The sequence below is a fragment of the Sinohyriopsis cumingii genome, chromosome 11 (assembly GCF_028554795.1).
Source record: "Sinohyriopsis cumingii isolate HCF-2022 chromosome 11, ASM2855479v2, whole genome shotgun sequence".
Taxonomy (NCBI): domain Eukaryota; kingdom Metazoa; phylum Mollusca; class Bivalvia; order Unionida; family Unionidae; genus Sinohyriopsis; species Sinohyriopsis cumingii.
The window spans coordinates 84,312,044-84,326,221 of NC_142971.1; the positions used below are offsets into that span (position 1 = coordinate 84,312,044).

A 14,178-nucleotide genomic window follows, 5' to 3' on the forward strand; every position below is an offset into this window, starting at 1 on the left:
TACAAACCTTGACCAATGACATCTCCAACACGAAGCCTGTCTTTGGTTATTAGCAGGCCAGCATCTTTAAGGACATCAAGGGTGCTTTGATCAATGACCAGACCCCTTTCTGGCTTTCGCTCTAGTGCTGTGTATCCTATGGAATATCAGAAAAGATGGGTTGTAAGTCATACGGTGATGTATGAAGATGCTTCAATCATATAAACTGGAAACAGTAAAATCTTAACAATATTACGGATGAAATTTAAATGAGCTTGCTTGGATGAGGCAAACGATACCATATGATCCTTAAAAAGCTCCTTTTAGGAAACTATGGGTAAATTACCAAACAGGTTATTCTCAGGTCTTATGGATGTACCATAAAATCTTCAGTTTCTATCACCATGGTGCTGTCAACCTTTATATATGAACGCATATATGTCATTTGAAGCCCAAAAGTCAGTAGTAGAAGTAGTAGTAGTAGTAGTAGTATCAGTTCATGTTACAATTTTCTAGTGTTTTGTATCTAACAGAAATTTCTTTCTGAGATAAACACATCAGGTTTTAATTCACCATCAATATATGTTAAAAGCATGCTGATATCTTTAATATCCGAATCCTTGCTAACACATAACTGTATTGTATTGCCATTTTTATTATATTATGGCATCTCTAATGGGGCTAACTAGATTTAAAAAAGCATTAAAAGGTATACATGCCACATTTTCATCATTTCTTATACTTGCAATCACATAATTACAATTGCCATACAATTAACTGATTGCAAATTTGAGACTTAAAAAATTATTTTATTGCAACTTTAAGTTCGTTTTTATTCAATAGTGCTAACAAGTTCCATACATTTTTAAATATATTTCCACAGCTATAAAAATATATATTTTCATGTGCTCTGATAAAGGTCACAATATAAAAAATATGTTAACTCATCAGTATATTTTTTTCCCCTAAAACCTGGCACGTTTCCATCATGAATGATTTATTTTAATGGCAAATGAAACAAAAAATTCATATAACTTATATAAAGCTGTTGACCCTGATTACCTCCCCCTCATGACATGCATTCCTAATTTCCATTTCATTTTTTGTACCTACATCATGACATGCATTCCTAATTAACTTTTTATTGTTTGTACCTACCCTGGTGACAGCATTCCTAATTTCCCTTCCATTGTTTACCCTCATGACACGCATTCATAATTTCCATTTCATATTTGTACATACCCTCAGGACATGCATTCATAATTTCCATTTCATTGCTTGTCCTTTGTGTTGCATGCTCTTTTCTTTCCCTTTGAAGTTTCCGGAACATCCTCAGGCAAAACAGAGAAACAACAACAAGTGCAATAAGAAGAACCCCTCCAACACAGACTGCTACAATAATGACGACCTTTGACTCTTCTTCTAACTGGTATCTGAGGTAGCCAACAGTTTGTTTGAAATCTCCGATCTTCACCTTGATAAATAAGAAGTCTACAATACATGTGTTGATGTGCTGGAGGTTTGTAAGTAACTTACTGTATTATTTTGTATACAATGTATTCTGACAATTGATTGTAAATAGGTATTAGAATATTTATAAGCTTAAAATATTTCATGAAAGTGAAAGCCAAGAGATTGTCAGTGTTGACAGCAATTGCTACCTTTTTAAGTTATAAAGATGAAAACTCTCAAGTAATTAAACCAGGAAATTGATTGTGAAGTTAATTAAGATGTATGAAGAGAATACATTGGAATTTAGTGAGATCCTGGAGGATAAACTGATGATCAAAATGGCAAGGAGTGTTACAATGTACACACTTCGCACAGATCAAAGATTCAATTTGTTATTTAACCTATTAATGTATGATAGATATCCTATGTACATTTCATTCTAAGGAAGTGAATATGGTTTAGGTCAGTCTTCAGACACATGCATACTGGACTGATCTATCAACATGAGCACAAAAAATCACAACTTCTCATATTTAACCTGCAATAACTTTAAACCTTGCTTTTTGCAATCTTTTGAGAGACTTAGGCTGAAAATATTTAATGTTGAAATAGATCTAAAAACTCACAGAAACATCTGGAAACTGATGGTCTGATCCGGGCTGCTGAGCTGGAGGACTGCATGATATGGTATTCTCTGTAATTTCCACCAATGCACAGCTTTCATAGCCAATGGAGATAACAATGTCTCCTCGATCCCACATCAAGTTAGTGCCCTGTTGAAAGTAGAAGATTTGAAAGCCTTTAAGTAAAAGAGTAAATTGTTAAATTTTGATGATCTTGTTTAAAACACTTTTGCTCAAGTTTTTAACATGATCAGTCCCCAAAAAACAATATTACCCTCCTCGATGACAGTTTTAAACATCAACAGTCTCTATCACAATATTACCCTCCTCCATGACAGTTTTAAACACGAACAGTCCCCAAATAACAATATTAATCTCTTCCATGATGGTTTTAAACATGAACAGTCCCCAAATAACAATATTACCATCCTCCATGACAGTATTAAACATGAACAGTCACCAAATCACAATGTTACCCTCCTCCATGACAGTATTAAACATGAACAGTCTCCATTACAATATCACCCTCCTCCATGAAAGACTTAAGTACTAACAGCCTCCATCACAATATTATCCTCCTCCATCACAGTTTTAAACATAAAAAGTCCCCATCACAATATTACCCTCATCCATGACAGTTTTAAACACGAACAGTCCCCAAATAACAATTTTACCCTTTTCCATGACAGTTTTAAATACGAACAGTCCCCAAATAACAATATTACCCTCCTCCATGACAATTTTACACATAAAAAGTCTCCATCACAATATTACCCGTCTCCAAGACAGTTTTAAACATAAACAATCTCAATCACAATGTTACCCTCCTCCATGACAGTTTTAGACATGAACAGTCTCCATCACAAAATTACCCTCTTCCATGACAGTTTTAAACATGAACAGTCCCCAAATAACAATATTACCCTCTTCCATAACAGTTTTAAACACGAACAGTCCCCAAAAAACAATATTACCCTCCACCATGACAGTTTTAGACATGAACAGTCTCCATTACAATATTACCCTCCTCCATGACAGTTTCAAACATGAACAGTCCTCAAATCACAATATTACCTTCTTCCATCACAGTTTTCAACATGAACAGTCCCCAAATCACAATATTACCCTCCTCCATGACAGCTTTAAACATGAACAAACTCCATTACAATGTTACCATCCTCTATGAAAGATTTGAACATGAACAGTCTCCATCACAATATTACCCTCATCCATGACAGTTTCAAACATGAACAGTCTCCATCACAATACTACTCTCCTCCATGACAGTTTTAAATACGAACAGTCTCCATCACAATGTCACCCTCCTTCATGACTGTTTCCAACATGAACATTCTCCATCACAATATTACCCTCCTAAATGACAGTTTTAAACACGAACAGTCTCCATCACAATATTACCATCCTCCATGAAAGATTTAAACATGAACAGTCTCCATCACAATATTACCCTCCTCCATGACAGTCTTAAACATGAAAAGTCCACATCACAATATTACCCTCATCCATGAAAGTTTCAAACATGAACAGTCCTCAAATGACAATATTACCTTCCTCCATGACAGTTTTAAACATGAACAGTCCCCAAATCACAATATCACCCTCCTCCATGACAGTTTTAAACATGAACAGTCAGCAAATCACAATGTAACCTTCCTCCATGACAGTTTTAAACATGAACAGTCTCCATTACAATATTACCCTCCTCCATGGAAGATTTAAACATGAATAGTCCCCAAATCACAATATTACCCTTCTCCATGATAGTTTTAAACATTAACAGTCTCCATCACAATATTACCCTCCTCCATGATACTTTTAAACACGAACAGTAGCCATCACAATGTTACTCTCCTCAATGACAGTTATAAAGATGATCAGTCTCCATCACAATATTACCCTCTTCCATGACAGTTTTAAACACGAAGAGTCTGCATCACAATATTACCCTCCTCCATGACAGTTTTAACCATGAACATTCTCCATCACAATATTACCCTCCTCCATGACAGTTTTAAACATGAACAGTTCCAAAATCACAATATTACCTTCCTCCATGATATTTTCAAACATGAACAGTCTCCATCACAATATTACCCTCGTCCACGACAGTTTAAAACTTGAACAGTCACCTTCACAATATTAACCTCCACCATGATAGATTTAAACATGAACAGTCTCCATCACAATATTACCCTCCTCCATGACAGTCTTAATCATGAACAGTCCTAATATCACCATATTACCCTCCTGCATGATATTTTTAAGCATGAAAAGTCCCCAAATAACAATATTAATCTCTTCCATGACGGTTTTAAACACGAACAGTCCCCAAATAACAATATTACATTCCTCCATGACAGTTTTAGACATGAACAGTCTCCATCACAATATTACCCTCTTCCATGAGAGTTTTATACACGAACAGTCCCCAAAAAACAATATTACCTTCTTCCATAACAGTTTTAAACACGAACAGTCCCCAAAAAGCAAAATTACCCTCCACCATGACAGTTTTAAACATGAACAGTCTCAAAATCACTATATTACCCTTCGCCATGACAGTTCTAGACATGAACAGTCTCCATTACAATAGTACCCTCCTCCATGACAGTTTCAAACATGAACAGTCCTCAAATGACAATATTACCTTCCTCCATGACAGTTTTCAACATGAACAGTCCCCAAATCACAATATTACCCTACTCCATGACAGCTTTAAACATGAACAAACTCCATTACAATATTACACTCCTTCATGAAAGATCTGAACATGAACAGTCTCCGTCACAGTATTACACTCATGAATGACAATTTCAAACATGAACAGTCTCCATCACAATATTACTCTCCTCCATGACAGTTTTAAATACGAACAGTCTCCATCACAATATCACCCTCCTTCATGACTGTTTTAAACATGAACATTCTCCATCACAATATTACCCTCCTCCATGACAGTTTTAAACACGAAGAGTCTCCATCACAATATTACCATCCTCCATGAAAGATTTAAACATGAACAGTCCCCAAATTACAATATTACCCTCCTCCATGATAGTTTTAAACATGAACAGACTCCATAACAATATTACTCTCCTCAATCACAGTTTTAAACATGAACAGTGTGCTTCACAATATTACCCTCTTCCATGACAGTTTTAAATACGAACAGTCTCCATCACAATATTACCCGCCTCCATGACAGTTTTAAACATGAACATTCTCCATCACAATATTACAATCCTCCATGACATTTATAAACATGAACAGTCCCAAAATGACAATATTACCCTCATCCATGACAGCTTTAAACATGAACAAACTCCATCACAATATTACCATTCTCTATGAAAGATTTGAACATGAACAGTCTCCATCACAATTTTACCCTCATCCATGACAGTTTCAAACATGAACAGTCTCCATCACAATATTACTCTCCTCCACAACAGTTTTAAATACGAATAGTCCCCAAATGACAATATTACCCTCTTCCAGAACACTTTTGAACACGAAAGTCTCCATCACAATATAACTCTCATCCATGACAGTTTTAAACACGAACAGTCTCCATCACAATATTACCCTCCTCCATGACAGTTTTAGACATGAACAGTTTCCATCACAATATAACCCTCTTGCATGACAGTTTTAAACAAGAACAGTCCCCAAATAACAATATCACCCTCTTCCATAACAGTTTCAAACACGAACAGTCCCCAAAAAGCAAAATTACCCTCCACCATGACAGTTTTAAACATGAACAGTCTCAAAATCACTGTATTACCCTTCTCAACGACAGTTTTAGACATGAACAGTCTCCATTACAATAGTACCCTCCTCCAAGACAGTTTCAAACATGAACAGTCCTCAAATGACAATATTACCTTCCTCCATGACAGTTTTAAACATGGACAGTCCCCAAATCACAATATTACCCTCCTCCATGACAGCTTTAATCATGAACAAACTCCATTACAATATCACCCTCCTCCATGAAAGATTTGAACATGAACAGTCTCCATCACAATATTACCCTCCTCCATGACAGTCTTAAACATGAACAGTCCATATCACAATATTACCCTCATCCATGACAGTTTCAAATATGAACAGTCTCCATCACAATATTACACTCCTCCATGACAGTTTTAAATACGATCAGTCTCCATCACAATATTACACTCCTCCATGACTGTTTTAATATGAACATTCTCTATCATAATATTACCCTCCTCCATCACAGTTTTAAACAAGAACAGTCTCCATTACAATATTAACATCCTCCACGAAAGATTCAAACATGAACAGTCCCCTAATTACAATATTACCCTCCTCCATGATACTTTTACACACGAACAGTCTCCATCACAATATTAGCATCCTCAATGACAGTTTAAACATGAACAGTCTCCATGAGAATATTACCCTTTTCCTTAACAGTTTTAAACACCAAGAGTCTTCATCATAATATTACCCTCCTCCATAACAGTTTTAACCATGAACATTCTCCATCACAATATTACCCTTCTCCATGACCGTTTTAAACATAAACAGTTTTAAAATCACTATATTACCCTCCTCCATGACAGTTTTAAACAAGAACAGTCCCAAAAGCACAATATTATCCTCATCCATAACAGTTTTAAAGACGAAAGTCTCCATAACAATATTACCGTCCTCCATGACAGTTTTAAACGTGACCAATCTCTATCACAATACTACCCTCTTGCACGACAATTTTAAACGTGGACAGTCTACATGACAATATTAACCTCGTAGATGACAGTTTGAAACACGAACAGTCTAGATCAAAATATTAAAATCCTCCATGATAGTTTTAAACATGAACAGTCTCCATCACAATATTACCCTCCTCCATGACAGTTTAAAACATGAACAGTCTCCATCAAAATATTACCCTCCTCCATGACAGTTTTAAACATGAACAGTCCCAAGATCACAATATTACCCTCCTCCATGATATTAATAAACATGAACAGTCCCCTAATAACAATATTAGCCTCCTCCATGACCGTTTTAAACATGAACAGTCAGCAAATCACAATGTTACCCTCCTCCATGACAGTTTTAAACATGAACAATCTCCATCACAATATTACCCTCTTCCATGACAGTTTTAAACACAAAGAGTCTCCATCACAATATTACCCTCCTCCATGTCAATTTTAAACATGAACATTCTTCATCACTATATTAATCTCCTCCATGACAGTTTTAAACATAAACAGTCCCAATATCACCATATTACCCTCCTCCATGCTATTTTTAAACATGAAGAGTCCCCAAATAACAATATTAATCTCTTCTATGACTTTTTTAAACACGAACAGTCCCCAAATAACAATATAACACTCCTCCATGACAGTTTTAAACATGAACAGTCACCAAATCACAATGTTACCCTCCTCCATGACAGTATTAAATATGAACAGTCTACATTACAATATTACCCTCCTCCATGAAAGATTTAAACACTAACAGTCTCCATCACAATATTACCCTCCTCCATGGCAGTTTTAAACATAACAAGTCTCCATCACAACATTATCCTCATCAATGACAGTTTTAAACACGAACAGTAACCAATTAACAATATTACCCTCTCCCATCACAGTTTTAAACACGAACAGTCCCTAGATAACAATATTACACTCCTCCATGACAGTTTTAAACATGAACAGTCCCAAAATAACAATATTACCCTCCTCCATCACAGTTTTAAACACGAAGAGTCTCCATCACAATATTACCCTCCTCCATGACAGTTTTAACCATGAACATTCTCCATCATAATATAACTCTCCTCCATGACAGTTTTAAAGAAGAACAGTCTCCATCACAATATTACCCTCCTCCATGACAGTTTTAGACATGAACAGTTTCCATCACAACATTACCCTCTTCCATGACAGTGTTAAACACGAACAGTCCCCAAAAAACAGTATTACCCTCCACCATGACAGTTTTAAAAATGAACAGTCTCAAAATCACTGTATTATCCTTCTCCATGACAGTTTTTGACATCAACAGTCTCAATTACAATATTACCCTCTTCCAAGACAGTTTCAAACATGAACAGTCCTCAAATGGAAATATTACCTTCCTCCATGACAGTTTTAATCATGGACAGGCCCCAAATCACAATATTACCCTCCTCCATGACAGCTTTAAAGATGAACAAATTCCATTACAATGTTACCCTCCTCCATGAACGATTTGAACATGAACAGTCTCCATCACAATATTACCCTCCTCCATGACAGTCTTAAACATGATCAGTCCCTAAATCACAATATTACCCTCATCCATGACAGTTTCAAGTATGAACAGTCTCCATCACAATATTAATCTCTTCCATGACAGTTTTAAACACGAACAGTCTCCATCACAATATTACACTCCTCCATGACTGTTTTAAACATGAACATTCTCCATCAGAATATTAACCTCCTCCATGGCAGTTTTAAACACGAACAGTCTCCATTACAATATTAACATCCTCCATGAAAGATTTAAACATGAAAAGTCCCCGAATCATAATAGTACCCTCCTCCATGACAGTTTTAAACATGAACAGCCTCCATCACAATATTACCCTCTTCCATGATACTTTTAAACACGAAGAGTCTCCATCACAAAATTACCCTCCTCCATGTCAATTTTAAACACGAGCATTCCCCATCACAATATTAAGCTCCTCCATGACAGTTTTAAACAAAAACAGTCCTAAATCATTATATTACCCTGCTCCATGACAATTTCAAACATGAACAGTCCTAAAATCAAAATATTATCCTCATCCATGACAGTTTTAAAGACGAAAGTCTCCATAACAATATTACCCTCCTCGATGACAGTTTTAAACATGACCAATCTCCATCACAATGTTACCCTCTTGCATGACAATTTTAAACATGAACAGTCTCCATGACAATATTAACCTCGTCCATGACAGTTTTTATCACGAACAGTCTCCATCGCAATATTACCATCCTCCATGATAGTTTTAAACATGAACAGTCTCCATAACAATATTACCCTCCTCCATGACAGTTTAAAACATCAACAGTGTCCGTCACAATATTTCCCTCCTCCATGACAGTTTGAAACATCAACAGTCCCAAGATCACAATATTACCCTCCTCCATGATCTTAATAAACATGAACAGACAGCAAATAACAATATTACCCTTCTCCATGACAGTTTTATACATAAATAGTTAGCAAATCACAATGTTACCCTCCTCAATCACAGTTTTAAACATGAATAGTCTCCATTACAATATTACCCTCCTCCATGAAAGATTTAAACATGAACAGTACCCAAATCACAATATTACCATCCTCCATGATACTTTTAAACACGAAAAGTCTCCATCACAGTGTTACTCTCCTCAAAGACAGTTATAAAGATGACCAGTCTCCATCACGATATTAACCTCTTCCATGACAGTTTTAAACACGAAGAGTCTCCATCACAATATTACCCTTCTCCATGACAGTTTTAAAAATGAACATTCTCCATCACAATATAACTCTCCTCCATGACAGTTTTAAACAATTACCGTCTCCATCACAATATTACCCTCCTCCATGACAGTTTTCGACATGAACAGTTTCCATCACAACATTACCCTCTTCCATGACAGTTCAATACACGAACAGTCCCCAAATAACAATATTACCCTCTTCCATAACCGTTTTAAACAGGAACAGTCCCCCCAAAAAAATATTACCCTCCACGATGACAGTTTTAAAAATGAACAGTCTCAAAATCACTGCATTACCCTTCTCCATGACAGTTTTAGACATCAACAGTCTCCAATACAATATTACCCTCCTCCAAGACAGTTTCAAAGATGAACAGTCCTCAAATGACAATATTATCTTCCTCCATGACAGTTTTAAACATAGACAGTCCCTAAATCACAATATTACTCTCCTCCATGACAGCTTTAAAGTTGAACATGAACAGTCTCAATCACAATATTACCCTACTCCATGACAGTCTTAAACATGAATAGTCCACATCATAATATTACCCTCATCCATGACAGTTTCAAATATGAAGTCTCCATCACAATTTTTCTCTCCTCCATGACAGTTTTAAATACGAGCAGTCTCCATCACAATATTACACTCCTCCATGACTGTTTTAAACATGAACATTCTCCATCACAATATTAACCTTCTCCATGACATTTTTAAACACGAAGAGTCTCCATTACAATATTAACATCCTCCATGAAAGATTTAAACAAGAACAGTCCCCAAATCACAATATTACCCTCCTCCATGATAGTCTAAACATGAACAGTCTCCATCACAATATTACCCTCCTCCATGGTACTTTTAAACACGAACTTTCTCCATCACAATATTACCATCATCAATGACAGTTTTATATTACCCTCCTCCATGACGGTTTTAAACATAAACAATCCCAAAATCAATATATTACCTTCCTCCATGACAGTTTTAAACATGAACAGTCCCAAAATTACATTATTATCCTCATTCATGATAGTTTTAAAGACGAAAGTCTCCATCACAATATTACCCTCCTCCATGACAGTCTTAAACATAAAATGTCTCCATCACAATATTATCCTCATCCATGACAGTTTTAAACACGAACAGTTCCCAAATAACAATATTAACCTCTTCCATCACAGTTTTAAACACGAACAGTCCCCAAAATAACAATATTACACTCCTCCATGACAGTTTTAAACATAAACAATCCCAAAATAACAATATTACCCTCCTCCGTGACAGTTTTAAACATGAACAGTCCCCAAATCACAATATTACTCTCCTCCATGACAGTTTTAAACATAAAAAGTCTCTATCACAATATTACCCTTCTCCATGAGCGTTTTAAATACGAACAGTCTCCATCACAATATTACCCTCCTCCATGACAGTTTTAAACACGAACAGTCCCCAAATCACAATATTATCCTCTTCCATGACAGTTTTAAACACGAACAGTCCCCAAATAACAATATTACACTCCTCCATGACAGTCTTAAACATAAACAGTCCCAAAATCACAATATTACCCTCATCCATGACAGTTTTATAGACGAAAGTCTCCATCAAAATATAACTCTCCTCCATGACAGTTTGAAACAAGAACAGTCCCCAAATCACAATATTACCCTCCTCCATGACAGTTTTAAACATAAAAAGTCTCCATCACAATATTACCCTTCTCGATGAGAGTTTCAAAATACGAACAGTCACCATCACAATATTACCCTTCTCCATGACAGTTTTAGACATGAACAGTCTCCATCACAATATTACCCTCTTCCATGACAGTCTTAAACATGAACAATCCTTAAATAACAATATTACATTCTTCCATAACAGTTTTGAACACGAACAGTCCCCAAAAAACAATATTACCCTCTTCCATAACAGTTTTAAACACGATCAGTCCCCAAAAAACAATATTACCCTCCACCATGACAGTTTTAATCATGAACAGTCTCAAATCACTATATTACCCTTTTCAATGACAGTTTCAGACATGAACAGTCTCCATTACAATATTACCCTCCTCCATGACAGTTTCAAACATGAACCGTCCTCAAATCACAATATTACCTTCCTCCATGACAGTTTTCAACATGAACAGTCCCCAAATCACAATATTACCCTCGTCCATGACAGCTTTAAACATGAACAAACTCCATGACAATATTATCCTCCTCCATGAAAGATTTGAACATGAACAGTCTCCATCACAATATTACCCTCATCCATAACAGTTTCCAAGATGAACACTCTCCATCACAATATTACTCTCCTCCATGACAGTTTTAAACATGAACAGTCTCCATCACAACATTACCATCCTGCATGAAAGATTTAAACAGGAACAGTCCCCAAATCACAATATTACCCTCCTCCATGATAGTTTTAAACACGAACAGTCTCCATCACAATATTACCCTCCTCAATCACAGTTTTAAACATGAACAGTGTCCTTCACAATATTACCCTCTTCCATGACAGTTTTAAACATCAACATTCTCCATCACAATATTACCCTCCTCATTGACAGTTTAAAACATGAACTGTCCCAAAATCACTATATTACCCTCTTCCATGACAATTTTAAACATGAACAGTCCCAAACTCACAATATTACCCTCATCCATGACAGTTTTAAAGACGAAAGTCTCCATCACAATATAACTCTTCCATGACAGTTTCAAACACGAACAGTCTCCATCACAATATTACCCTCCTCCATGACAGTTTTAGACATGAACAGTTTCCATCACAATATTACCCTCTTCCATGACAATTTTAAACACGAACAGGCCCCAAATAACAATATTACCCTCTTCCATAACAGTTTAAACACGAACAGTCCCCAAAAAACAATATTACCCTCCACGATGACAGTTTTAAAAAAGAACAGTCTCAAAATCACTCTATTACCGTTCTCCCCGACAATTTTAGACATGAAAAGTCTCCATTACAGACATGAACAGTCCTCAAATGACAATATTACCTTCCTCCATGACAGTTTTAAACGTCGACAGTCCCCAAATTACAATATTACCCTCCTCCATGACAGTTTTAAACATGAACAGTCAGCAAATCACAATGTTACCCTCCTCCATGACAGTTTTAAACATGAACAGTCTCCATTACAATATTACCCTCCTCCATGAAAGATTTAAACATGAACAGTACCCAAATCACAATATTACACTCCTCCATGATAGTTTCAAACATGAACAGTCTCCATCACAATATTACCCTCCTCCATGATACTTTTAAACACGAACAGTCTCCATCATAATGTTACTCGCCCCAATGACAGTTATAAAGATGACCAGTCTCCATCACAATATTACCCTCTTCCTTGACAGTTTTAAACATGAACAGTCTCCATCACAATGTTACCCTCCTCCATGACAGTTTTAAAAATGAACAGTCCCAAGATCACAATATTACCCTCCTCCATGACAGTTTTAAACATAAAAGGTCTCCATCACAATATTACCCTTCTCCATGACAGTTTTAAATATGAACAGTCTCCATCACTATATTACCCTCCTCCATGACAGTTTTCAACATGAACAGTCCCCAAATCACAATATTACCCTCATCTATGACAGCTTTAAACATGAACAAACTCCATTACAATATTACCCTCCTCCATGAAAGATTTGAACATGAACAGTCTCCATGACAATATCACCCTCATCCATGACAGTTTCAAACATGAACACTTTCCATCACAATATTACTCTCCTCCATGTCAGTTGTAAACACGAACAGTCTCCATCACAACATTACCATCCTCCATGAAAGATTTAAACAGGAACAGTCCCCAAATCACAATTTTACCCTCCTCCATGATAGTTTTAAACTCGAACAGTCTCCATCACAATATTACCCTCCTCAATCACAGTTTTAAACATGGACAGTGTCCTTCACAATATTACCCTCTTCCATGACAGTTTTAAACACGAACAGTCTCCATCACAATATTACCCTGCTCCATGACAGTTTTAAACATAAACATTCTCCATCACAATATTACCGTCCTCCATGACAGTTTTAAACATGAACAGTCCCAAAATCACAATATTACCCTCATCCATGACAGTTTTAAAGACGAAAGTCTCCATCACAATATAACTCTTCCATTACAGTTTTAAACACGAACAGTCTCCATCACAATATTACCCTCCTCCATGACAGTTTTAGACATGAACAGTTTCCATCACAATATTGCCCTCTTCCATGACAGTTTTAAACAAGAACAGTCAGCAAATAACAATATTACCCTCTTCCATAACAGTTTAAACACGAACAGTTTCCAAAAAACAATATTACCCTCCACCATGACAGTTTTAAACATGAACAGTCTCAAAATCACTCTATTACCCTTCTCCGTGACAGATTTAGACATGAAAAGTCTCCATTATAATATTACCCTCCTCCACGACAGTTTGAGACATGAACAGTCCTCAATTGACAATATTACCTTCCTCCATGACAATTTTAAACATCGACAGTCCCCAAATCACAATATTACCCTCCTCCA

The 14,178-nt window shown here is 36.2% G+C and overlaps 2 protein-coding genes across 2 annotated transcripts in view; both read right to left on the reverse strand.

The window, feature by feature from the left end:
* LOC149788886 (plexin-B-like) overlaps window positions 1-14,178 on the reverse strand; it is a 446,804-nt gene that overhangs the window by 197,888 nt on the left and 234,738 nt on the right. The gene's annotated exons all lie outside the window — the stretch shown is intronic.
* LOC149788888 (hepatocyte growth factor receptor-like) overlaps window positions 1-14,178 on the reverse strand; it is a 219,804-nt gene that overhangs the window by 36,793 nt on the left and 168,833 nt on the right. Inside the window, exons 20-22 of the mRNA XM_089973562.1 lie at window positions 2,058-2,204; window positions 1,222-1,453; window positions 8-136 (exon numbers count right to left, since the gene is read on the reverse strand). Coding sequence (XP_089829688.1) covers window positions 8-136; window positions 1,222-1,453; window positions 2,058-2,204 — 508 coding nt within the window. The remainder of the gene's footprint in view (window positions 1-7; window positions 137-1,221; window positions 1,454-2,057; window positions 2,205-14,178) is intronic.